Source organism: Anabas testudineus, chromosome 22 (genome assembly GCF_900324465.2).
Source record: "Anabas testudineus chromosome 22, fAnaTes1.2, whole genome shotgun sequence".
NCBI classification, from domain to species: domain Eukaryota; kingdom Metazoa; phylum Chordata; class Actinopteri; order Anabantiformes; family Anabantidae; genus Anabas; species Anabas testudineus.
Window position 1 is genome coordinate 10748310 of NC_046630.1, and position 24611 is coordinate 10772920.

General features: G+C 40.3%; 1 protein-coding gene across 1 annotated transcript in view; it reads right to left on the minus strand.

Annotated features, from left to right (window-relative positions):
• The window catches only part of mboat2a (membrane bound O-acyltransferase domain containing 2a), a 32088-nt gene that overhangs the window by 5123 nt on the left and 2354 nt on the right, over positions 1 to 24611 (minus strand). Inside the window, exons 2-8 of the mRNA XM_026339771.1 lie at positions 11533 to 11678; positions 8735 to 8812; positions 4097 to 4192; positions 3026 to 3081; positions 1802 to 1856; positions 1010 to 1196; positions 314 to 506 (exon numbers count right to left, since the gene is read on the minus strand). Of these exons, the coding sequence (XP_026195556.1) occupies positions 314 to 506; positions 1010 to 1196; positions 1802 to 1856; positions 3026 to 3081; positions 4097 to 4192; positions 8735 to 8812; positions 11533 to 11678 (811 nt within the window). The remainder of the gene's footprint in view (positions 1 to 313; positions 507 to 1009; positions 1197 to 1801; positions 1857 to 3025; positions 3082 to 4096; positions 4193 to 8734; positions 8813 to 11532; positions 11679 to 24611) is intronic.

The window sequence follows — 24611 nt, forward strand, 5'->3', positions numbered from 1 at the left end:
TCATAACGCTTAAAGGAGCAATTGCAGAATCACTCAAAGTCACTCATTAGTTTTAACATTACATTAAATACTTCACCTCCATATTCACTGTGTGTGTGTTGCGTCATGCTTTCAGGGTCTTTTGATACCCAGTCTACATTTGATGATGTGATCTCCTACTAGAGGTTTGCTCTCCACTTTTACTGCATGTTGGCCCAGCATAAATGAACCCCTTTACATATAGAGATGCATATAGGAGGTGAACTTTCAGTTATTCATTGTTTGCCTGTGAGTGTGTGTACAGACTCACGTTATAAAGTCCAGACAAACTTACCAAGTGTCCAGACAAAGTAGTACTTTGGTCTCAGTGCCAGCATGGAAAGGTACAGGTAGACAACCTGCAGATGGAGGGGCGTGGAGTTGACAAAGTCATCGTTTGTGGTGTACTCCACTGGAAGCACTCTGCACAGCGACAGGTAGATGGCCAGCGAGATGGCACATGTACACAGCTTGGAGATGACGGCATTCTGGGGGGAGGTGCGAGGAGAGAATGAGATACAAAGAAGTAGTCCTGTTCAGCCACATTAGACTATTATCTTTAAAAACATGCCACTTGTACTTCAAAAATGCTTTCCAGTTGACTCAAGGTTAAGTCCTTGAGCATGTTTTATATTTATAGCTGTGTTTCACTCTGTTCATTTTTCTCATCATCAGATAAACACACATTCAAATGGTGGAGTGTAATTAAATGATTAATGCATTATGCAGTAGGAATATAAAAATAACCTTAAGGTTTAGACATTTGGGTCATTAAATTCTAAATAATGTCTCAGCTTCTGTCTCTCGAAATGGAACCAAATGCATTAGAATTACTCTTACTACTACTTACTACATAAAGCAGTTTGAAATACGGGCTCCAGTCTCAGTTAATAAATCATAATTACTCATGATGTATTCATGTAGTTTATTTTTTCACAAATTAAATGGGACTAAATTCTGCTTGTTTTGAAATTTAGTTAATATGTCGCACCTTGGGTGAGGGTTCTATCTGCTGGTGCTTCCCATTCTCCTTGCCGTTTGCATTCTCCTGGTGGCGTGGCTGATAACACGTCCCTTCGATGAAGGCCGTGTAGTCATTATAAGAGCAGGTGGGCCCTGCCAAGATGCCCATGAAGTTACAGTTGTAGCTCAGGTACTCCAGCAAGCTGGGCATCCGTCTTGAGGGCCACAGGGAGAAACAAGAGCAGATACATGAAATAAAATGCTTTCGATGGTTTAATGTTGTTTTGTTTTTGTTTATTTTTTTCATTTTTTTGTCACTACACACATATCGTGCCCAAGGACAGAAGTCCAAGTCCTTATTTTTGGAGACATCAATTTGAAATATAGTGCATAACAGATGAATTACCACTTGCAAAGACAGTACAAGACATGTGGAGGGAGCTTGAGTGCTTTAATTGAATCTGACTTCATGTTTCTCTCCCTGCTAAATTGTATCTGCTGGGTGAAGCAGTAATGTTTCTGCCTAAACAGGATCTCTTGTTTCAACTCCTAATTCCTCACCTTGCCAGCAGCCATCTGTGAGTCAGTGGCTGACTGGCTCAGCAAAATCTATGAAACAAAGGTGTGATTTTTTCTGTTTTATACTGAATTTTGTCTTTTTATACCATAAATTAATCCATGAAGCTCCCAACAAATGTTTGACCACACCAAGTGACTGAAAGGTTGTATGATGATATCTTATGAAAGAAAGACATTTGCTAAAACAAAATGCATCCGTTCCCATCATCTGAAGCATTAAAAACATACCTGAGTCACATACCTGATAGCTAGGTATTTCTGGCTGGGAGTCAGCTGACTTTCTCGCTTGGTCAAACCTACAGACAAAACAAAAGAGAGACACGTATGTACACGTATATGTGGAAATCATGGTCTATCACGCGCCCTGATTCAGTGCTAACACAGGGTTATACAGAATACACAGATCACAGCGTCAAAGGTCGCAGTTAGCAGAAGATAGTGAGTGTGTGGGGGACAGGTAAAGCGTTGACTATTATTCAAACATTATATCCTTTATAAGCAAAAAGTTCTTTGATCCAAATCAGTCACAGTATTAGTATCTGATTTGATTTAATCAGACTGCTTTTTGTTTCTAAAGACCTGCGATGATGCAGCTCATTAGAAGACTCATTGCCAGCTCTGGCATCACAAGGTACATGTAACGTTGAGTGTAAAGCTCATTGTGCAAGGCTATGTTGGTTACAATTAGAGCCCTGATGTCAGCATAAAAGGATATCACACTGCCTTTAATAGTTCTGTCTCCATTCCAGCGAGTTGGAATATGAGCAGCATCTCTGAGGTAATTTTCCTGTTTGTAGTGTGTGTGTGTGTGTGTGCGCGCACATAAATATAAACAGCATGCAGGTACTAGAGAGTGACAGTTATCTGAGGCGGGGGATTACTGTCTAAGTTTCTCATTTGAGTCACAGTTGCGTGAAGAGAATTTAAAGGGCTCCTCCTCTACACTTCTTACACATGCATTCACCTATCGACACATCAATATATGACCTGTTATCTGCTGAGTGTGCTCACTCAGTGTAGACTACACTCGTGGACTCTAAGTAGGAACTGAACAGCTGTGAGTGCTGCTCATCATATCTCAAACCTCTCCACACCTCTGATAGTTTATCACACTTAATTATTTTAACCCCAGTATGATATCTATGTCTATCTATGTCTTGCTCATCAGCACATGTATAGTTTCAGTTCAGCTTGCATTTATAGTTAACCATAACCGTTACACAAAGAGAGAGGAAGGGAGAGAGTCCATACTTGTCATAGGTTCATTACATAATGGTGTTTATGTTCTCTTTCTGGTTCACTAGTCAGTTTTTAGAATTGACTACTGGCTCGGAAACGTAGCCATGTGATCTCGTTTTAGACTACTGAACCATCCTTTTCACTTCTGTTGTGTCTGCCACCATTTCATACAGGACATACACACACAGTAGATACACCGTAAGAGGCACTATGACACATGTCTTACCGTCGTGTATTTCAAACACCATGCTGGTAATCTTCTGTGTTATGACCATCATGGGCCTAATGAAGAGCATTAAACAGAAAGATCCTAGTTAATGGTGTGAATTTCAAAGCCATTCTTATTAGAAATACTTTGCTTGTTAAACTAGTAACCAACATTTATTCAACCAGCATTCATTACTGTAAGGGCATACTGGTTTGGACACGTCATGGAACTTAAGGCCTTTGATGTCTATTTATTCACTAATACTAACAGTGTCAGTTGCAGTAGTATATTTACAATGGCACTGTAAGGCCTCTCCAGGATAACTGCAGGCCTTTATTTTTAACTTGCTGTGACTACTGTTTCTCTTCTTCTTCTTTAGTCTGCAGGCTCCAGTCCAGTTCTGTGCTACTCAGCTCTCCAAATCATTTGTTTCAGGAACTAAAAGCTCTTGGCTAATGCTGCTAGTGGTAACAAAGTTAGGGTGCAGATTCAAGAATAAAGCAATTTGTAAAGATGTACTGATCTTGTAATAAAACTGCTTTTTGAAAAAAAAAAAAAAAATTAATTAATATATATATATATATATAAAGATTAACTGGTCTTGTAGAATAAAGCACATCTGACTACACGGCTTATACTGACATTTTGAAAAGCATGTGAATTTGACATTTTCAATAAAGACAGGAAAAGCAGACAAGGTAGTTGAAAGAGTGAAATTTCTGCCCTCGCACAAGCAATATGGGTTTGCATTAGGTTGCTTAGCAACTACCCACCTCCACCCTGCTGGGAGACCAAGCTGTCTGCTCGAATTGTCAGACAGTCTGGAGGAGAGAGAACCAACCACAAGGAACCATAGTCCTTACCAATGTCCTTCTGCAGACACAGCTGAGCTGCTGGACAAGTTTCTGTTTAGCTCAAACCAGCTGAGTCATACACAATATCCCCCCGGCTCTTACTCATGACTTCTCTTTTTAGCATCATTTATCTAATTAATTGATTAATCTAATATAAGACCTAAGGAGATCTTCAGCTTTTAATGAAGACTGCAAAACATTTAATTAAGATGTGTGTAGTGCTAGTTTAACTTACCCTGTAAAATCTGCAGAGTACATTCCATAGTCAAACACGTAGACTCGTGTGATCTGACACAAGATCAGGTAGCCCATTGTTACTATGAAGCAGTATCTGTACATAAAGAGGGGGAAACACATGTTGCATACCGGTTAAAAACAAAAGCGTAGCAAAATTCTACATGTATGCATGTTGTGAATATTTTATCACTTAGGTAAGAAATTAAACTTTTTTCCAGTAGAGTGCAAGAGACAGTGGCCCCTGCCACAAGCTATAATGGAGAAAAGGAAGTGGGTCAGAAATTTTCCAAAACTGCAGAGGAGGCTCCAATATTTCATTGCCAAAGGAGGAAGACAGAGGACTACACAACCTTTCAATAGATGACCATAGAAAGTGCAGCACTAGAGTGGCCTGTTGCACAAAGCTGCTGTAGACTCAGCACTGTAGATCCTGTAGCTAATACTGTCTCTGCTCCCAACAATAAGAGGATTGTGCTACACACCAGTTAAAGCAAGAATGGGCTGGACACAACAGGACCTCTTGATTTTAAAAGCCTTGCAGTCCAAGATTCAGCAAACATATCATCTGAACCTTGATGCTGACAATTTGAACACAAAATAAAAATATGACACCCACAGTGTTGCAATATGAAATATTTTCACGTTTTCTCAGTATCAAAAAACTCCTTATTTTTATTATTATACTCTATTACACACATCTAATAAGACAGGAGATAATAAATGTACAGTTTTTCTGTGCTCTGCGGTTTCTGTGTTGGTATCCAGCCCACATTTGGATTTTGTATAGGCAGAGCAATGTACACAATATTCTTTGGCATCCCACACATAAGGTACCATGTGGGGCTTTACAATTACAGCTACATTCCCACAGCAGTGCTGACACAACATGGCTCATTTGCTGCAGGCATAACATTCAGTAATAGTAGTTGAAATACACTGCCTGTCCAAAAACAAAGTCACCAACTGGATTTACCTAAGCAACTAGGTAAGAGCCTCCAAGTGGATAATTATAAATGGATGAATATTATTCAGCTGGCAACAAGTTATTTAACCTTAACTGATGCAGTGAGTAGTGGTATTAGTGATTAGTGCATCTGGGTAAAAAGAGAGGCAGGGAAGTGATGCACCCATCATGCCTAGTGACTACAGTACAAGCCTGTGGGGGCAGTGCTATGATCTGGGGTTGCTGCAGTTGGTCAGGTCTAGGTTCAGCAACGTCATGTGTCTAAAGAATGAGTTCAGGTGACTACCTGAATATACTGAATGACCAGGTTATTCCATCAGTGGATTTTTTCTTCTCTGATGGCATGGACATATTCCAAGATGACAATACCAGGATTCATCGGGCTCAAATTGTGAAAAAGTGGTTCAGAGAGCATGACATGGATTGGCCTCCACAGAGTCCAGACTTTAACCCCATTGAGAATCTTTGGGATGTGCGGGAGAAGATTTTGTCCAGCGGCTCAACTCTCCCATTATCAATAGGACATAAAGATCTTGGGGAAAAATGAATGCCACTCTGGATGGGAATAAATGTTGTGACATTGCAGAAGCTTATCAAAACGATGCCACAGTGAATGTGTGCTGTAATCAAAGCTAATGGCAGTCCAAATAAATATGAGAGTGTGTGAATTTTGTTTGGGACGGGCAGTGTATGAAGCATCTTTTTCATATCAGGACAAACCAGAGCTGGTGTTTGTGTGGGCACATAAATAGTAAGAGGCCTTATTCAAAGTAGTAAGAGCATGTTAGAGAGAAGGGGACAGGCTACATGTGATAGACAAAAAGAAAGGGTGTGAAGAAGAGAAAAGGAGAAGCATAATGTCAGTTGACATTTTAGATTATTATATTTTTTGTGTGTGACTTTTTCTTTGGAACAATGCTAGTATATCACAGTAGATGACAACCAGTGCTGCATCTGGAACATTATGACACAAAGACTACTGTATAGTCCAAACCTGGCATTAAGAAACTAAGAGGGACCCTCAGACAGAATTAAACTAGCCCTGAATACAGGTATAGTAAAACTATAATAAATTATACATCTGCCAAATATTCTACTACGTAAATGTGCTAAACACAAAACTATATGACATAAAATTGACATTTTAACACTGTAAACTTGTTGTACAGTCTTTCATTTTTTAATAATTTGTCCAGTTTTCTCTACTCACAATGATACAGTCAATAGTGAGGATGTGAGTGACATGTCCTGCAGCAGCTACTGTATATTTGCACTGATCCAACCTGGGAGCCTGTCGTTATCCTCATCTGATTCATTTTCACAGCACAGAGAGAGATGTTTCATTTCCACTCAAGGCATCAGATGCAGCCTGGGACTAAAGCATGCATGCCCGTGAAACATCAGCAGACAGGTCAACTCGATGACAAGAAGAAATAAAAGTTAAAATATGGCTTTGTGTGTAAAATATGGCTACACCCTGTGTGTGTGGAGCAATGAAAACAAGCACAAATACATATGTCAACACCGTTCTCTAAGGTTGTGTACACATACAAAGTAAATGCTTCAAGGCACACTTCGTGCTTCCTCAAATGAATGCACAGATCCAGAGGAAATTTCCATCTGTTTGACATTTAGCTGCGAGGCAGTAATTCACATACTCATCACCATCAGTTTGCTGTCATATTTTCACACCAAAACTCACATGAATTTACAAGAAGAACATATATAAATAACATAGAACAAAAATATCTCAATTTTATGCTTAGTCAGTTTCTCCTAAGGATAAGCAGATCATCCTAGATAGCTACAGTATGGTTGAAAAGTGACTGTGACTGCTCTGATTAAGTACTATTGAGCAGGTAGGTTTGGCCACTCACATTACTGTAACAGCCTTTTTTAATGCCTATAACATAGTAAGGCAGCACTAAGTTCCCACTTGCAACACATAAGAAAACATTTTCCATCAGTTCACCACATCCAGCAGGTGAACTATCAAAGAGAGTGGGGGAGTGGGAGAAGGGAAGAGGGAGAGACCTGCAGCTGCACAAGAGTGAATGGTATGAAATATGATGCACCACCACTAAACAAAAAAGCTTCCAGTCAGTCTAGAGCCAAACTAAGCCAGGTCCACATTCACAGCCATTGCTGCAGCCCCGCCCAACCCCCCCCCCCCAAAAAAAGCTTTTTGCAATTCCATAAAGCTGTCAGAATACACCCCCTCCCAATGGAGAGCATGAATGTGAGAACAACAAATAGAGAACACACATCCTGGCACAGTGCAATCGTGTGCTGTAAAGAGTGCATCCCTGTCCCCAAAGTTTGTCCAAGCTGCAGATAGCATGTCTCCTACTAGAAGCCGTTCCCGCAGGTAGAAGCTGTAGTTGTACTATGCAACTCTGCAGTATTATGATCAGCAGTGGTTGCAGTGTGTTATGTAATACTGCTGTATAGGAACCTAAAGAGGAGGAATGACTGACAGATAAAGTGGATAAACAATTTAGAAAAAGGGAGAGAAAGAAAATAAGTACTTATATTAATCCAGATAGAGAAAAATACAAGTGGCAAATGCAAACGACTAAGGATATATAATAGAAAGTAGCATTAAAGGGTGGCAGTAGTTTCACTAAATGCCTGTTTCAGTGTTTTGAATCCACTGTAAAAGGTTGTTCAATGAGCAAAGGTCCTGAGTTAAACAGTGGAATGACTTGAACACTCACAGCAGCACAACGCAGTCAGCAAAAGCACAGACTTAAATCTCAACCTGTTGCTGAGATGATAACTTCTTTGTTATGCAAAAACTTGTGGCAGAGGGTTAAATGCCTTCTGAAAACAGGAGGATGTGAAGTTCCTCGTCTCTGCCCCTGAGCTGCAACTTTTCCCTGGGACTGAATGGGCTGTATGTCAGATGTGATGTAGGGGCGCTGGTTTGGCTTGGGTGACAGTCACTCTTTTAGGTTGTTAGGAGCTCCAGAGAAGAAGTAGCAGACGCTGCCTATTGAACCACTTACACAGGAGACAGAGGCAGCTAAAAGCACACTAATTCTGTTTGTAGAGGAAGCCTCTACAAAACATGTGATATGACAAATGCAAAACAGAGCGTAATGTTGAATTGTGATTTAAGTCTGGTTAAAAAAAAAAAAGCTGGTATCAGCTCAGTGGCATTTTATCATTGAGTTTTGAGTCCTTTTCCTTCTGAGTGCAGTCACTATTGTGATTAATGTGCTGTTAGCAGTAGTGCTGTCCCCAGCCGGGGTGACTGTTTACAACTACACTCAGAACCTTGAATTCTGGTTAAAAATCCCACAAATCAACAGCAAATTTCCCGACGCCTCCAGAATTGTAAACAATATACCAGAAATCTTATTTTTTCCACTCTTCTTGTCATAAGTTTCATATCACTTCACTTTGTTTGTGGACTTTATGTCTTTAACCCTAAGTGAGTACACCAACAGTTGTACGGCAGCATTGACGGACCACACAGAGCGTAGGTCGTTTGTGTTTCAGAAGCATTCAGAGGTGTATCACAACAACATTTCAGGCAGTTAATGACTAGGTCAAATGTCCTTGCCATGCTTTCAGTTCCTCTAATATGTTTATCAGCGGTGACTTTATAAACTCTGTACGGTTCTAAATTTACATGTCATTACTCATTACTCTACTCATTAGTCTTACTTGTGCATGTGCTCCAGGCCAGAGAAGACCATCACACCATAGGACAGACCACTCTGCATCAGGAAATGGAGTGAATACCTGAGATAGAGACAGACAAAACAAACAAACAAACAAACAAGCATTAATAATAAGATATATACATTTAAAAGTGAGAATATAAAGTGACACTGTTAATAAGTGTACACTGTTTAGGATTCTCAGTGGGGTTCATCCTTGGCAGCTCATGGATTAAACAGGATTCTTTGGGTTTAAGCCCAGAGTTTTTGCTGTCTCAGCTTTACCACTATATAATGTTTAACATTTTACTGACACAGTTTCTTGGTTTGTTATTTACTGGCCATTGTTATTCTTTGAAAGGCACACGGGCCTCCTAAACTCTACAGTCCACATCCTGTTTATCATCCCAAACTGTCATTAGGAAGAGGAAACAAAACCACAGTCACACCATCAGCCATGTGAAGCCATCTACGCCTCAAAGTAATGTGTCATCCTCAGTCACAGGACAGGATGGTGATGATCAACTTCGTGCTGCCTTCAAGGTGCCACATTCCTTACAGTGGAGCATTACAGTGATTGTGCATGAACTCTCTCTCCATTTCCACTAAGTAAGCATACAGACGAGAAAAAAGTTCAGCAGCAACAGCAGCTACCACATACAGTAGGTCTATGAAGGGCACAGTGTGTGATTCAGCCAGTGTCAGAACAGGAGAGATGCCACAACGTGTTTGCAGTCAAGAGATCGGGGAAGGGCATCAGGGTTTGGAAGAGAACAGGGAGAATTAAATGGTCCTTCCAGCAAAAAAAACAAAAAAAAAAATAAGAGGCTTAAGAATGGGAGGAAAGGAGAAGGAACAAGAAGGAACACGGTAACATCTGAGCTGCTCGCTTTGGAAAGTATTAAACAAACATGACAATCTGTTCTTGTGTCTAAAAAAAAAACAAAAAACCTAAAATGAACTCGGTCCCCTTTGACAGAGGAAATGTTTCAACTGCTCCACAGTCTCCAATTGTTTTCTCCAGTGACATTCAAAACAAGCTTGGATGGCTGCCAGAGGGGATACATCCTAAAATAAACCAACAAGGCGTCTGTGAGACAGATCCTTCTATCACACAGAACAGTGTGAGTGTGTGTGTGTGTGTGTGTGTGTGTGTGTGTGTGTGTGTGTGTGTGTGTGTGTGTGTGTGTGTGTGTGTGTACACATATATTCATGCATTACAAGCAGTAAGGCCGATTGGGATTGTACTGTATAGACAAAACTGGCACTAAGTTACTTTAACTTTACTTATTGTAACTGTTTTACCATTATTAGATGTACTGTATATAAACTTCCTGCCAAAAGAAGAAAAGAAATAATAATATGTATATGTAATAATAATATGTGGCAGTTCCTCAGATCAACTTTAAACATTAACAATCTAGATCCAGATGTAAACACCTGAAAATGAAAAGCTGAAATGTTGATCTTATCTCTCATATTAATCTTTTGATGTCAACACCCAAAGGTGTTCAGTCTACAGTAAAAGTACAGGAACTGGCCTCACTGTTCCAATATCTTTGGAGGGGGGTCACTGACATTATATTACTACAGTAAATTAGAAATGTACATTTTTAAATTAAATTAAAACTAAACTGAGCTCAGAAATAAAACTAGTTACATGAAGAGAGAAGCAACCATTTTTAGTGTAACAGAAGATATTTGTAGATAATTTGCTTTAGCAATCACTTTCATGTCTTAATGATTTAAGTGTAAAATTGATTTTGATCAGTAATCAATTACACAACATTATTCTAATAGCAACAAATAACCTCCCAGCTGCAACTCACTGTCACTGTCTGTTTACTCTCTTTTTCCATTTCATCACCAACAGGCAGTTCATTGTCCATGATCACCTATTACCTATCACATGAGGACATTTCACCTAGTTAACGTATTCACACTAGCTGGACGCCGGGCTAGTGTGACACGGCACTACTTTGAGAGGCACTCTGCCAGAGGTGCAGTGACACAGTGGGTTATCTATTACAAGGCAATAGCTTTCTAATTGGATATCAGTTACTAGCCAATCGACTCATTTGCTTTGGCAAGGATGAGGGGAATGAGGACGGGCTGAGGGTGAATGAGACGAGGGAAAGGGGGGCACAATGAGAGGAGAGACAGGAAGGATGATGGTGTGGGAGGTGACTAGCAAACAAGAGGAAAAGGGTTTAGGATGGGTAGCAAGAGAACAACAGCAGGTAAAGAAACAAAGTCCATGAAGTGATTGATAATCACAACACAATAAATGAGGTCCTTGTGGTCCTCTGTTAAACAACATCTATGTTTAAGCAGCTTTTAAAGTGCTTCATTCATCAATCATTTAAATCATTTTTTAAATAAGCAAAAAGACTTCTGGCTCATCTTTTACCATGTGATTTTCATCCTTTTGTTACGAGGGACATTTCTTACTATCGTTGTTTTATAGGTCTAAACACAAATTATTTCCAAATACAATATTACACATCTAGTATGGCTTTTGTTGTCCAGTTATAATAATAATAATAGTGATAAAAATAATTTGACTTAATTACTCTGTTTCAATATCTGAATAATTTAGACTGCTAGGAATTACATATAACAGAGACAGGTATTATCAGTTATTTAGTATTAATTTTCTACCAATAAACTAACTGATTGATGTTTTGCTGTCATTGAAATGCTCAGGTGCATTCTGTGGGGTGTCTGAAGAAGCATTCTGGGAGATCTACAGAAAAACGATCTCCAAGACATTTTGAAAAAGACATGACCGTGATGACTCACCAGCCAAAGCAGAAGAGAGCCAAGTAGAAGCCCAGCAGAGTGGCCACCACATGTCTGATAAAGGGACTGGTCTTACTGGGGTGGAGGTAGATCCTGAACCACACAGCCATCAGCAGGGCAAACACCTGACATGCCACAAAGTTAACCTGCACAGGGGGAACACACAAGAACACTGTTACACGTGCATGAAATCTGGATGAAACCAAAAACACTGATAGCTGAGGAGGGGTCGACTAATGGGGGACTAGAGTAATCATACAGCTTGACCCGGTGACACAACAGTGACGAAGAGTTTACAGAGTTTATTAGCACACAGGTTGTAAAGGCGCAACATGGTAATTCCCAGATTTCAACATCTAAAGCCTCATTCTCATACTATAAATGAGCTTAACGATGGTGCAAGATGTGAGTGTGACATTATTACTGTGACATTTCTAAACAATATGACCATGACTTGTTTGGTTATGACTCACTGTCATTATTACTGTCAGTGCACAGCGTTGTGTTCTCTGCATGTACTCGGCCCATAAACAGTGAAGACTCTGGGATCATGTCTGATGTGTCTTGGCATTAATACTCTCACCACACTTTCATCATGATGCCACAGACTTGACATAAGCACAAAGTAGAAGCTTTCAGATTTATTCCTCCAGTTTTTTTTTCTCCAAGTCACTAGTCAAACAGAGACAGATGGCTACACAAAGATAATGCTCCCAGAGATGATTTACTGGGCCAACACACAGATCCAGCAGTTTGACATTACATCTTTATAAGGTATGTACTTGAGCTATATCCAGAGGGAACCATATGCTGTACAAAGTGTAAAGCGCCTTGAGGTTTTTTTGTGACATTTGATATTGGGCCATATAATTAAAATGTGACTTGACAAAGCTTTCATGTTTGTTTAATGTCACACTGAAATGCCCAAAGGGAGAAACAGCCTGCCCACGTATGTATATAGGTCATGTCAACTGATCCGTGTCTGACCAATAGGCAATGAATGAGACACCAAGAGCACTATCCATTATCTATGGATCCTGCATGATTAATGAGAGGGAGAGACACTGTATAGCATTAACACATGTCACCCCGAATTATCCCGATCATCAGCAGGAGAACCTAAAACAAAAGACTGTGACATCTATCCTGATACTCCCCGTCTGTGGGTTGCGTGAGATAAACCTTAAAATAAAACCTAAAGCAAAGTAAATCTAAACTATAAAGAGGCCATTTGTTTTGTATCAAGGTGTGCTGTTTTTTATAGTTTCTGTGTTATCTAAAGGTGAACTTTTACTATCTACTGTATCTGATAAGGATCAAATGCAAATATCCAGCAATAAAGATGAGTTTTTATTGATACTTGCTGCCATTTTCATCATTCAACCATGAATGATGCAGTACTCAGGCCTAGTTTTAGCCTCAATCAATCTCTGGGCAACATGAATAGCTGAGTGTTGCTCTGACTCATTTTGAGATCATAATAGTACTGTATAACTAATCTGCTAAAATTAGACCTAGGTTCAACAGTAACCTGCCACCTCCTCCTCTAACTTCTTTAAATCTAATGTACTAAAAATAAACATTCCCTTGTAATGGCACGCATCAAGTAGACCTTTTGCCCCCTTTTTTATTTTTATTTTTTACAAACAATCCAACTTATCCAATCCACAGCATTGGATGTGCTTTCATGATGTGATTACTTCAACCTGTTCTCCTAAAGAAGCCACTGCTGGTTGGTTAAATGAAACGCTGACGTGCCAGTCTGTGTACCTGCCCACAAAGCAAATGAATGTCTCATTTGCAAACCATCAAACATCCCACACTTACTACAGTCACTGATTTATCAAAGCAACCAACTGAGGCCAAAAAATAGCCAGTAGTGTCAAATAGTGATTTAGGTCCTGCATAAATCATGCAATTTTTCTATGCATATTCAAGAGCACACTGCCATAGTGAAGGTATAAAAGAGATACAATACATAATAATAGTACAGAAGATCCATATCTTCCAACAAATACTGTTCAAGTGGTTGTTTTCTTACAAATCCAAACTAAACAGAAATAAGAAATGACGATGACAAACTGTTTTATCTGTCTTTGTGTAAGCCTTAGAGTAAGGGAGTGTGAAATCAGCCCCTCCCTGGATGTCAGCACGCTGCTTTGTGGGAAGGGAATTTCATGTGTGAGACTGAAAGGGCGTGACACAGGAACTGTATTGTTCGAGGCAGAGCTGTGGGGGACTACTTGAATGCTGACTGTGTGGCAAAAGCTCCAACTGAGCAATTTATTGACTGTGAATTGTGCATTTTATTATTTTATTATTTTATAATTAGGCTTTTGTGAATAATGATGAATAATAATTCAGGAGTGGCAGTCGGTTGATTATGAAATCCAAATGACGTGGCATAAAGTTTAGTAAAACGTGGAAATAACAGCTTAATGTGGCTTTAATGAAAACCTGCAGGGCAACTTGAACACTGTTACGACCTCATTCACACACACACACACACAAAGTTTTAGTGATTGTTGTTTAACAAAAGAACATTGAGGATTTTGCTGCCAATCTGCTATATAAGTATATAGCAATGTTCTTTTCATGTAAGTACATGAAAACATCACATCAAAATTTGTGACTCAAAAGAGCAACTGAAGTCAATCTGGACAGAGAAAACATTTTCAAAATCACTTTAAAAATGTTACCTAAGTAAACAACACTCTCTCTCTCTCTGTTTGCTGAGACGTTTGGCTCAGCTTTCAAAGAGCTGTCTTTGGTCATGATGAGATGCACGGAGCTCATTTCATCAGATCACGAAACTGCCTGCTGCTCTGCCTCCTCAAACTCTGCAGACTTGTAACTGGACCTGTTATCTGGCTGGTTTATCAAAGATCTCAAGTGCCCTTAAGCTGTTCTCACTGAGAAACTGTCAGACAGAAAACTCACACAGTAATTAATGCACTGGGAAACATCTTTAAAGACACTACTTGAGAGTCTTGTTTTGTTCCTGATCTCTTGAGATATGATCTCAACATTTCTATTTATTTCATGAACTAATATCAACATCATGGAGAAATTCATAATGGCTAAGTGTCTATTAAGTTGAACTATTCCTATAAAAAAATCCATTCACACCTGGTAGCATCTCTTGCCACCATGTGTCAGTGTCACGTCAGTTGAAGGAGCAAGTCAGACAGATTAAGTAAATGACCATAAGCATCACTTTATCAATATTCCTGCATGGAGCTAAATCCACATTTTCAGATGCAATAAATGTTGTGATATAGTAGATTGACATTAGAAATTAATGCCAGCTTCTGGGAAATCAACTGCCAAGGTAAACACGACCATTTTGGAAAACGTTCTTTTCACCGGAGCAGCAGTTGCGTAACGAGACCACATGCCAGTCGACTTGCTACATTTCACACACAGATGTGATTTTACACTGTGAACTGATGCATCGCATTAAAGATGTTTTCCACGTGGATTCAAAGATCTGCAGGGTAACTGACAAACACTTGTGCCTCCTGGGTTCGTGCTGTACTGTAAAAATATCATAGTGTTAGTTACATTGCATGACTAAAACAACAAAGACCTTAAAGTTTAAAGAGGAAACATAACTCTTTATTAATCATTTTATTAAAACACAAGGCAACATGTGTTTCCCCTCAGCCTGTCACCAGTGTTAAAGTAGTGTTTTACTGAATAAATATTTTGAAACAGACAAGCTCCTGTGCCAGGATGCGTGGTTTCATCATTCAAAATACATGGCTCCCCTCTTTTATTATTGATTCACTCTGCCAAGTTTACCCTGGGGTACAGCACTCTTATTGTCTCTGAACATAAGGCAGAATATATGTGCTGCGGAGCAGTTTGAAATTCAAAGGGAAGAGACAGAAGAAATCAGGAATGCTACTATTTTGGAAAAAAATGCACTGCGGCATTACAAGGAGCGATAGTGTCTCAGCAGATCAATCCCCAAAAAATGACAGTATGTGTATGGATCAGAGAGAGAGGAGAGTAAGACAAACTAGACAAAGACGTTTTGATTAGTGCTTAAGGGCAAGTAGCTGTCAGGCAGCTCCTACTTGCAGCTGCGGCTCAGGGCTCCGCTCAGCACAGCCTTAAGACACCACATTATCGACCGACATAGTGACTGGCAGAGGGAAAGAAGCGGAAGCGGAGGGAGGAAGTCAATGTGGATGCAGTGGAGAACAGAGATAAGTCGGCTTCCTGAAGTTCATTATTGAGGGAAATACAGCATCTCTGTCAGCGTACGTGTGAGGGAGAAAAGTGTGAAGGCCGTCTAAGTTACAGCACGGCTCCTGTTCGTATGCCACATTCACTATTTTTAATTGACTGTGTCTTCTTGTGTACTTTAAACACACTGAAGTGCTTCGTCCACAGTCTTGATTGTACTGCAACACCTTAAAGAGACTTTAAATATAACATTTTCCTCTCCCCCTGTTTAAGTCTGATCAGCTAGAGATGTCACATTAGAGAGGAACTGCAGTCAGGCAACGAAACTGTGTCAAAAGAAAGGAGTGAAGGCGCAGGAGTGAGCAGACAGATGGCAAGTCATTTTTTCCTCTGGGCACAGCTTTTCCTCTTCTCTTTTCTATAAAAGCAACACTAAGAAGCTACAGAGGTTCCAAAAGCTGTGTAGTCAACACTAATGAAAATGCCGTCATTGCAAATGCACACATCAAGGAATTTCTCAGCAACTTCATGGAGGTTCCAGAGGACATGTCTTAAGGTAAAGTAGCTGATTCAATAGTCTTAAAAAAAATCACACATAATAAATCTCAGAAACAGGATTAAATCTGCAACATGTACAAATAGGAATCCACACTATCACTAACCTTTATTCCCTCGTCTATGTTAATCTCTGCATCATCATCAAAAAAACAGGAGAATGTGTTGTGCTCAATAGTCCCATAGGGCAGTAAAACACATAAACATGTAAATGAAACTGCCTTGTTGAATATGACCTGGCCGAGGACAACTTCCCCAGGGGAGAGCTCTCTGTTTGGATTCTAACTTTCAGGGCAATATCACTTTTTGTAAACAGTATTCTCTCCTCTCTCTGGAACATGTCTAGTACCCAGAGACTAAAACAGTTAGAGTGCACTTATAGCAACTGGTGGGTTCCAGTCTGGGCATGTGTGCCTGCATCTGTTTGTATGTCTACACAAAGTGGGAGATAAATTTAGACAGTCATTAGCATAAAACCCTTTTTTCCATGTCATTAAGTCGCCCCCTCCCCTTCCCTAGACCCGTCTACCCGTTCAGCCTATGTGAGGTTTCAGTCCTGTTCTGCACAGTCTCATTTCATTTCCATTAGCTGTATTCCACAATGACTCATGCAGATTCGCAGCACCGAGTGGAGGGAGGAGAATCGAAGGCCTTAAACTCAACTAGTGACAGAGTGTAAAGTAGTGAAAAGGTGAAGAGATGAAGATGATGAAGATTCATATATAGCCTGTAAATTTAAGTACAGGATTCTGTAACAAGCACAGGCTCTCACTGTCTGCAAGTTATTGCTGTTTATGAAACAATAACTTTAGCTTTCAATAGAATTTAGATGAATAGAAATTTAGATGAATGGACTAGCGACCTGTCCAGGCAGTACCCCGCCTCTCACCCAATGACAGCTGTGATAGGCTACAGCATACCCGAGACCCTTCAGAGGACAAGCGGTTAAGATAATGGATGGATGGAAATTTTGATGAATTTGGTGAGAAAAGCCAGCTGGAGAATGCACAACATGCTGCTCCATCCTCTGCCATTCAACCCCATTCTTGGATGGAGGACAATGAGCCTGGTGAAATGGCTGCCAGTGTTCTCCCACATGCAAACACACGTTCTCAAACAAACATGTGTGCATATACACACACTATCTGCAGCCAGACAAAGACAGAGGCATTGTCATGACTACTTCGTGTTGGCCGACAAATATGGCACAGCTGGTCATGGCTTCTCGATATTTGATAGTGTGTGTGTGTGTGTGTGTGTGTGTGTGTGTGTGTGTGTGTGTGTGTGTGTGTGTGTGTGTGTGTGTCTCCAGTGCAACTAGATCATGCTGACAGTATGGGAACAATACCTCTTCTTGTTCTTTGACTACTACAACACATCTTTCACTTGTATTGTGCCATTGGCAGTGCCCGTGATGACCACTTACAAACACACACAGTCACAGAAATAAGGGTCTGACACTGTTCTTCTCCTGAAGTAAAGTCACAAGCCCGCTTTCTGAATTAAACTGTTTCAGCATGAAAACCGTGGAACAAATGCCTTAAATATATAACCAAGGCCATGTTTGAGACGCTTTGAGAAATGAAAAGAGGTTGTTAAAATTGTTTTCTTGATGCAGAAGAAGAAGAAGAAGAAGTCATAGATTTACCACAATCCTCAAGGCTAAATGTGTGGTTGTGTTGTGCTGGAATTCAAGACAAAAGCGTCACATAGACAGAAGAAACTCAAAGGAAGCATGCACTGACATACACACACACACACACAACCTGCAGTGTGGCACTCTCCTCTCTGAGCTGATCTTAGTCAGGCTCCATGGTCAGGCCAGCTATTAATAGTCAAACAATCAGCTATTCCCCACAAGGCTGTCAGCAGCATTGGACCAGAACCAGGCTCACATCGTGTATCTGTGCTTAAATGCGTTTGTGTGACTTCTTTCTTGAAACACATGAACCAAACCCAGGAAAAAATGACAGGGCTGCTTTTGGTCAGAAACACCACGTGTGGTCTGAGGAAGTCATGCTGGTGTTTTCAATGGGAAAGCATCATGCTGGAGCAATGCTATCATTACTCGGTGATCAGCGACCTTGGCTTACGTACATGCCGTTGCCATGTCAGCAAAAAAGAATGCAGAGTAACAGGAGAACAGGAGGGAGGAGAGTAAGAGATAGAAAATCTTGTATAAACAGTCTTATTATCTACCCTCCCTACGTACAGTCTTGTGTGGGCTTGGCAGGAGAATACCAAACATTGTACATTGTCTGTTCACAATGATGATGATGCAGACGTTTTACCTTTGTCTCTTCTCTTCTGCTCTCCCTTTATATTTCACGCTTTGTCTGACAGCACTTAGCCCTTTGAGTATATGCAACACCAGGGAAACAACTACCAAAGATGTACTGACATTATTATCAAGAGATAGCAACAGACATAAACAGCCTTAAGAAGTCATCTTCAGTATGAAAAATGAGGTATCTTCCACATACTCTTGCTGAATGTGAACTAATAAAGTGGTGAAATGATTGCTGACTGATTAAGCTATCTATCAGATATATTCATTTTGCCTCTGGATAAATGCCTTTACCACAGTGCTGAATAATATGAGTGTGTAAAATTGTTGCCATCCACTTTTGATATGTACATAACTCTTAGCAAACAACTGTTAGAGGTGCAGCCATTTGATGGAGTTTCCTGCATAGAGAGACCCATAGAGAGTGAGACAGAGGCTTTTATGAGCGCTCTTAATAGGAAATCTGAACAATTTTGGACCCAAGCCAGACTTGCGAGTTAATATTACTGTTTTTTCATGGCTTACAGACGGTACAGTGGCAAGAAAAAGATCTTCATCTAACTCACAACAATACAAAAACACGGTCTGCTGAAAATAATAGTACACAAACATTATATGTTTTCATGTTTTTATTGAACATAACATGTAAACATTGACATTGACATTGGAGTGTATAAGCAAATTCTTTGCTTCTTCATATTAGTCCTTAATATTTAACACATAATAATTCAGTAATGACTTTTAACAAGCTACTCAGGATGAAACTGAACATGTGGCACCCGGCTGGTGGTTGGTAAATGATTATTACAGTAAGATTTTTTTAGTTGAGACGGGAGAGTTGTACATGTTTATTTACATTTTGTAAAAAATAAAAATGTCCAGAACACAAATGGCAGCTACTTTGCCCCTAGCCATTTTTAAACTGTGATCGTCAGTAGTGGGTGTAGTGAAGTGAGGCCAAAGCAGCTAAGAGGCAATGAGTCAGAGGTTTATCTCCAATTCTTGACCAAGGGCACAATCACTTGGTTTCTGCCTCCTCAGCTCAGCCCATTTCATTCACACAGACCTGCTGTTACTCATGAAGAACTTCCTTACAACACGAAACTTAAATACAGAGGGAGGCGGCGGTGTCGTAATCTCCAAGGCATCACTTGAAACTGGTCGTTCTCTCCTCTCTGATTCACCATTATCTCGCTGTGTCAGTTTTAGCTTATAGTCTGCGTGTCTCATGTTTGCGCTGACTAAGTGAAATGAGGTCCTGTGATGTGTTCACATGGCTGTTGTGGAACAAACACCTGCTTACAGATCCTCGCACAAAAATGTCAAACGGTCACTGCAGAACGTGTTGGCCCATATCTCTGTTCGCTGTGGTCTAATCCAGAGGCGAGAACTCCCAACAAAAACACAAACAATGACTGCTGAGGCCCCCTGAGAACTCAAGAACACTGAATTACATCCTGCTTGACAGCTTTGACAGAGCAGCTTTTTATGCCCGTTAAAGCAACACACTAGCAACTGTCAAACAACTGCCTGTATGTCACTTTTACTGAAAACATAAGGCTAGCGAGACAAAAGACATACAAAGACATTTACACAAACACTAAAGAACCAACTGAACATTTGCAGCACAGTGTATCTGAGCTTTAAAAGCTGCAATCATCAACAATATAAACGTGCCACATCCTATTGGATGCCTTACGTTTGCCCTATTGCACCTAAAGGTCAAAGTGTGAGACAATATGTGTGCTCATTAGCTATGGATCTGTGTGAGGCACTTCAACGTACATACATCAACTTTGACTTACGCTGTCAGTTAATGCAAAACCATGTGATTGAATCCACAGGTCTTTAACAATGGTTTACATTGATTCTAGCAATGGAAGATACAATACCCCTTGTTTTGGCAATCAGTACTTAGATGACAAAAAGAAAGCCAAACTATGATACTGCACTGTGTATCAGAAGTCGTCAGTAGTGTGTGGTAGGAGTGAGTTGACAAGCTTCACACATCAGACATTACCTTAGCACTGTGGCACAAACTGCAGTCGAGACCTTAGATAACCAGTGTTCAAATGTACAGTTCAATGTACAGGCTTTATGAAGACTGGTCATAAAATCTCAACCTGAAATCTCAAGACTTCACAATATTGATTCATTATCACAACTGTATGATGTGTCATAAAAGATTTGAGTGTACAGCTAATGTTACTGAGGTGTGATAAGTAAGTGACAGTTTTCTCTCACTTGAGAAATGTGTCTCGTCTGCTTGTTCCTGTGCCCACACCGACTTACCTCAGTAGAGTTACTAGCAATAGTGATAAATATTTACTGTACATGTACATCCTCTCCTTTATACTGAATGACTCTCCTTCCTCCCATTAGACTCAAGACCAAACAGAGTGAATAAACCAGGAATGAGGAGCTGTTTTGAAATGATCAGCCTCTGCCTCCTACAGTAGATGTTAAAAAAATCATGACAGCATGTGAAAACCGGCCTTGCCTGTTAGCATTCATCTACAACCTATAACATCAAATATGTCTAGTTGCTTGGCCTGTTCAGTCATTTGCAGCTGGCAAAATGATTTCTGTTTCTGTTCTGTTTTCTGTGCCCGCCTCCCCCCCCTCTCTCTGTGATGTACGAACTCCACGCCTGAGTGTGCAACATTTTCTAACACAGAAACTCAAACCAACCTCATAACACCACACTATTACCAGTAGAACTAATGAGTTAGTGAGTTTAGTCATGTGAATGTCCACTTGTGAAGCAGCAGCAAGTTCTTCAGAGTGTAGAGGACTGATAAGTGCACAAATTTTCTGCCTGTCTATATGTACAGTAACAGAGCCAGTCTATAACATAACACAGGTCGGGTTTAACCCTAGGAAGGCCTGTCTATTTATAACCGCCGCTGTGTTTCCTGTAGTCACCCAGCAATGTTAACAATATAGTACCAAGTTTTTCCATCTTCCCCAAGAGGAAGCACTCATGTGTATTGTTGATTGTGCACAGTAATAATGGCAGCAGCCAGCCACACTTCATTACAGAGTCAACGGGAAAAAAAATCTATTGGAGGGATAAGGCTTCCCAGGGGAAAGCCAATTAAAGACAAAGGGGAGCCACAGAAAGTCTGATGAGACCCGTGGGCTTAAAACTAAAACCAGTGGTCCCAAGCCAGTCACTTTGGGGACTCAGTCAACAGTAGAAGACCTCTGAGGAAAGCTTACACGAGATTCTTCACACCAGACTACACAACACATGAGATTAATATAACATGTTAGTGTATCCAGATGCGTATAAGGGTTAAGTTGAGTAACAAGTGGGACACCTGAAGTGGCCAAGTACCATTACAAGTAGCCATTACATCACGTTGGCCAGCTTTCAAACCATAGTTAAGCCCATTTTAACTTTTCTATTCATTGTACAGTGGGAGACTTGTGTCACTGATAACAAGGAATTGTCAGTGGATAAAAGAAGAACTAGGAGTCAAATCCTCAGCACTGTGTGGGCTCCGGGGCCTACAGTACAATAGCCTGGTGGAAATGCAGCAGCAACAACAAAAGGAGGCTTGTTATCATGATAAAAGAACCATCGACTGTGATCCAATATGTCACATAAACAGAAGACTGATTGTACAGCTTGGCAGCGCGCCTTTTGTGACCACAGGGAACACATCAGAAACGCCTCTACACAGTGAGCTGCTACCTATGAGGCTGCATCTTTATAGCAGACATCGCTGGTTTACTGAAATGACTGTTGAGAGCTATTCAGGCATTTAATAATGGGACACAAACTCTGCAGTGTGTTCTGCAGGCTGTAGATACTACTCATTTAAATTAAATACAGTATTATATATTTTATAAAGTTACATTTATAATCATGCCAAAGAAATGTTAAATTATAATATTTAAGTCATCAGTACTGTCAGATCCTCATGCATGACTTTTCAGCCAAACACAACACAGCGCCGCTGAACATTTCCCCACTACCAAGCTGCTGGATATAAGCATCAGTAAACCTGATGTTTAACGAGTACATTTGTTATAAAGAGCAAAAAGATACAGTTAGCACTCTAAACTGACAAGAGCATCGATAAGTCTTACAAACAGAAAATGAAGAACTTTAAGATCATTATTCATATGTGAAGGTGACTGTGGAGAGATGCAGCGACTGCTGCATACTGAAACAGGTGCAGCTATAGAAGAACTGATACTACAAACTAGTAAAGTACAAAAGTGTCTTGTTGGAAAAAAGAATACTTTCATGGTCAAGAAAAGGAATACATAAAATAAAATAAAAATGTATCAGATGGACAAAGTACGGCCTGTCAGAAGTCACCCTAACACTAAACCTAAGTTTTAACAATTTAATAAAGTGGTAAGTAAGTCATACATCTGCAGATCGATTTAATGATGTCTGAGTGCTATGCTAAAAGAAAACTAAACTTAAATATGTCATTAGCGTTAATTGAGTTTCTAGAATCAAACCTGGCTGACTAAGTCAGACTACTTTGCCTCTATGCCCTGTGATTTTAAGAAAGGAAGTCAATTACAAAATGGAGAGATGTGATGATCCAGTCTGCCCATGGAGGTAGGCTGGAGCCGCAAGGCATGAACTCAGATGTAGATTAGAGCATTGTCTGCTAATGAAGAAGGCAAGTTCAGATTTGCACAGAGTTCATATACATTTCTTAAGTCAACCAGGAATGATCTGAACTTTACCCTGTGTGTGATCTAATGCAGAACTCTACACTGGAATCTTCCTCCCATACTATACATGCACCTTTAATCACAGGTGTGTCCAACAAGGCTTTGCTCATGTTCAGTCGGAAGAATGAAGTGAGTCATGGGTATGTGGCTTACGTGTAGAAGCGCTTGGCAGGTTTATCTGTATCTGATCACATGCTGATGAGAGTAAAGATAAAGCCAAGTGATTGTGCTGCTGATAGATGAGGGGAAAATGGAAGCTATAAAAGCAATGAAATTAGAAAGACAAAGAATGTTTTCGGGCTCTGTAACAAATTAGGTGGGTGGGTGGGATAAAGTGTTGTGCGGATTAATGGTGACATCGGTTGAGGGGTTTACCTGATTCTCAGATAAACTGGAAAGTCTCTATCAAATTTAATTGCAATTTATGAAAAGGTCTTATGCGACAGCTGAACAAGAGGATGTTAAAGCTCCAAACAGGGGGAGGCCAGGTGAGATACAGTAAAATGTCAAATACTGTCAGGCCAATGTCTTCAAAACTAAGAGCACTACTTCATACTGGATGTGGCCTTCATGCCAAAGGCTTCTGACACCCTTTTCATACCCTGTTCCAAAGTGATAGGTGCATCAGGGTAAGAAGAGAGATGGATGACGTGATGCACCCATCATGTCTAGTGCCTCTAGTACAGGCCTGTGGGGGCAGTGCTATGATCTGGGGTTGCTGCAGTTAGTCAGATCTAGGTTCAGCAATGTCATGTGCCTAAAGAATGAGGTCAGCTGACTACCTGAATATACTGAATGACCAGGTTATTCCATCAATAGATTTTTTCTTCTCTGATGACACGGACATATTACAAGATGACAATACCAGGATTCATCGGGCTCAAATTGAGAAAAAGTGGTTCAGAGAGCATGAAACATCACTTTCACACATGGATTGGCCTCCACAGAGTCCACACTTTAACCCCATTGAAAATCTTTGGGATGTGCAAGAGAGGATTTTATGCAGTGGTCCAACTCTCCCATCATCAATACAAGATCTTGGTGAAAAATGAATGCCATTCTGGACGGGAATAAAAGTTGTGACATTGCAGAAGCTTATCAAAACGATGCCACAGTGAATGTGTGCCGTAATAAAAGTTAAAAGCAGTCCAAATAAATATTAGAGTGTGTGACTTTTTTTTGGGACGGGCAGCGTGTAAAGCATCTTTTTCATATCAGAACGCACAAACCAGAGCTGGTGTTTGTGTGGGCACATAAATAGTAGGAGGCATGTTAGAGAGAAGGGGACAGGCTGCATGTGATAGACAAAAAGAAAGGGTGTGAAGAAGAGAAAAGGAGA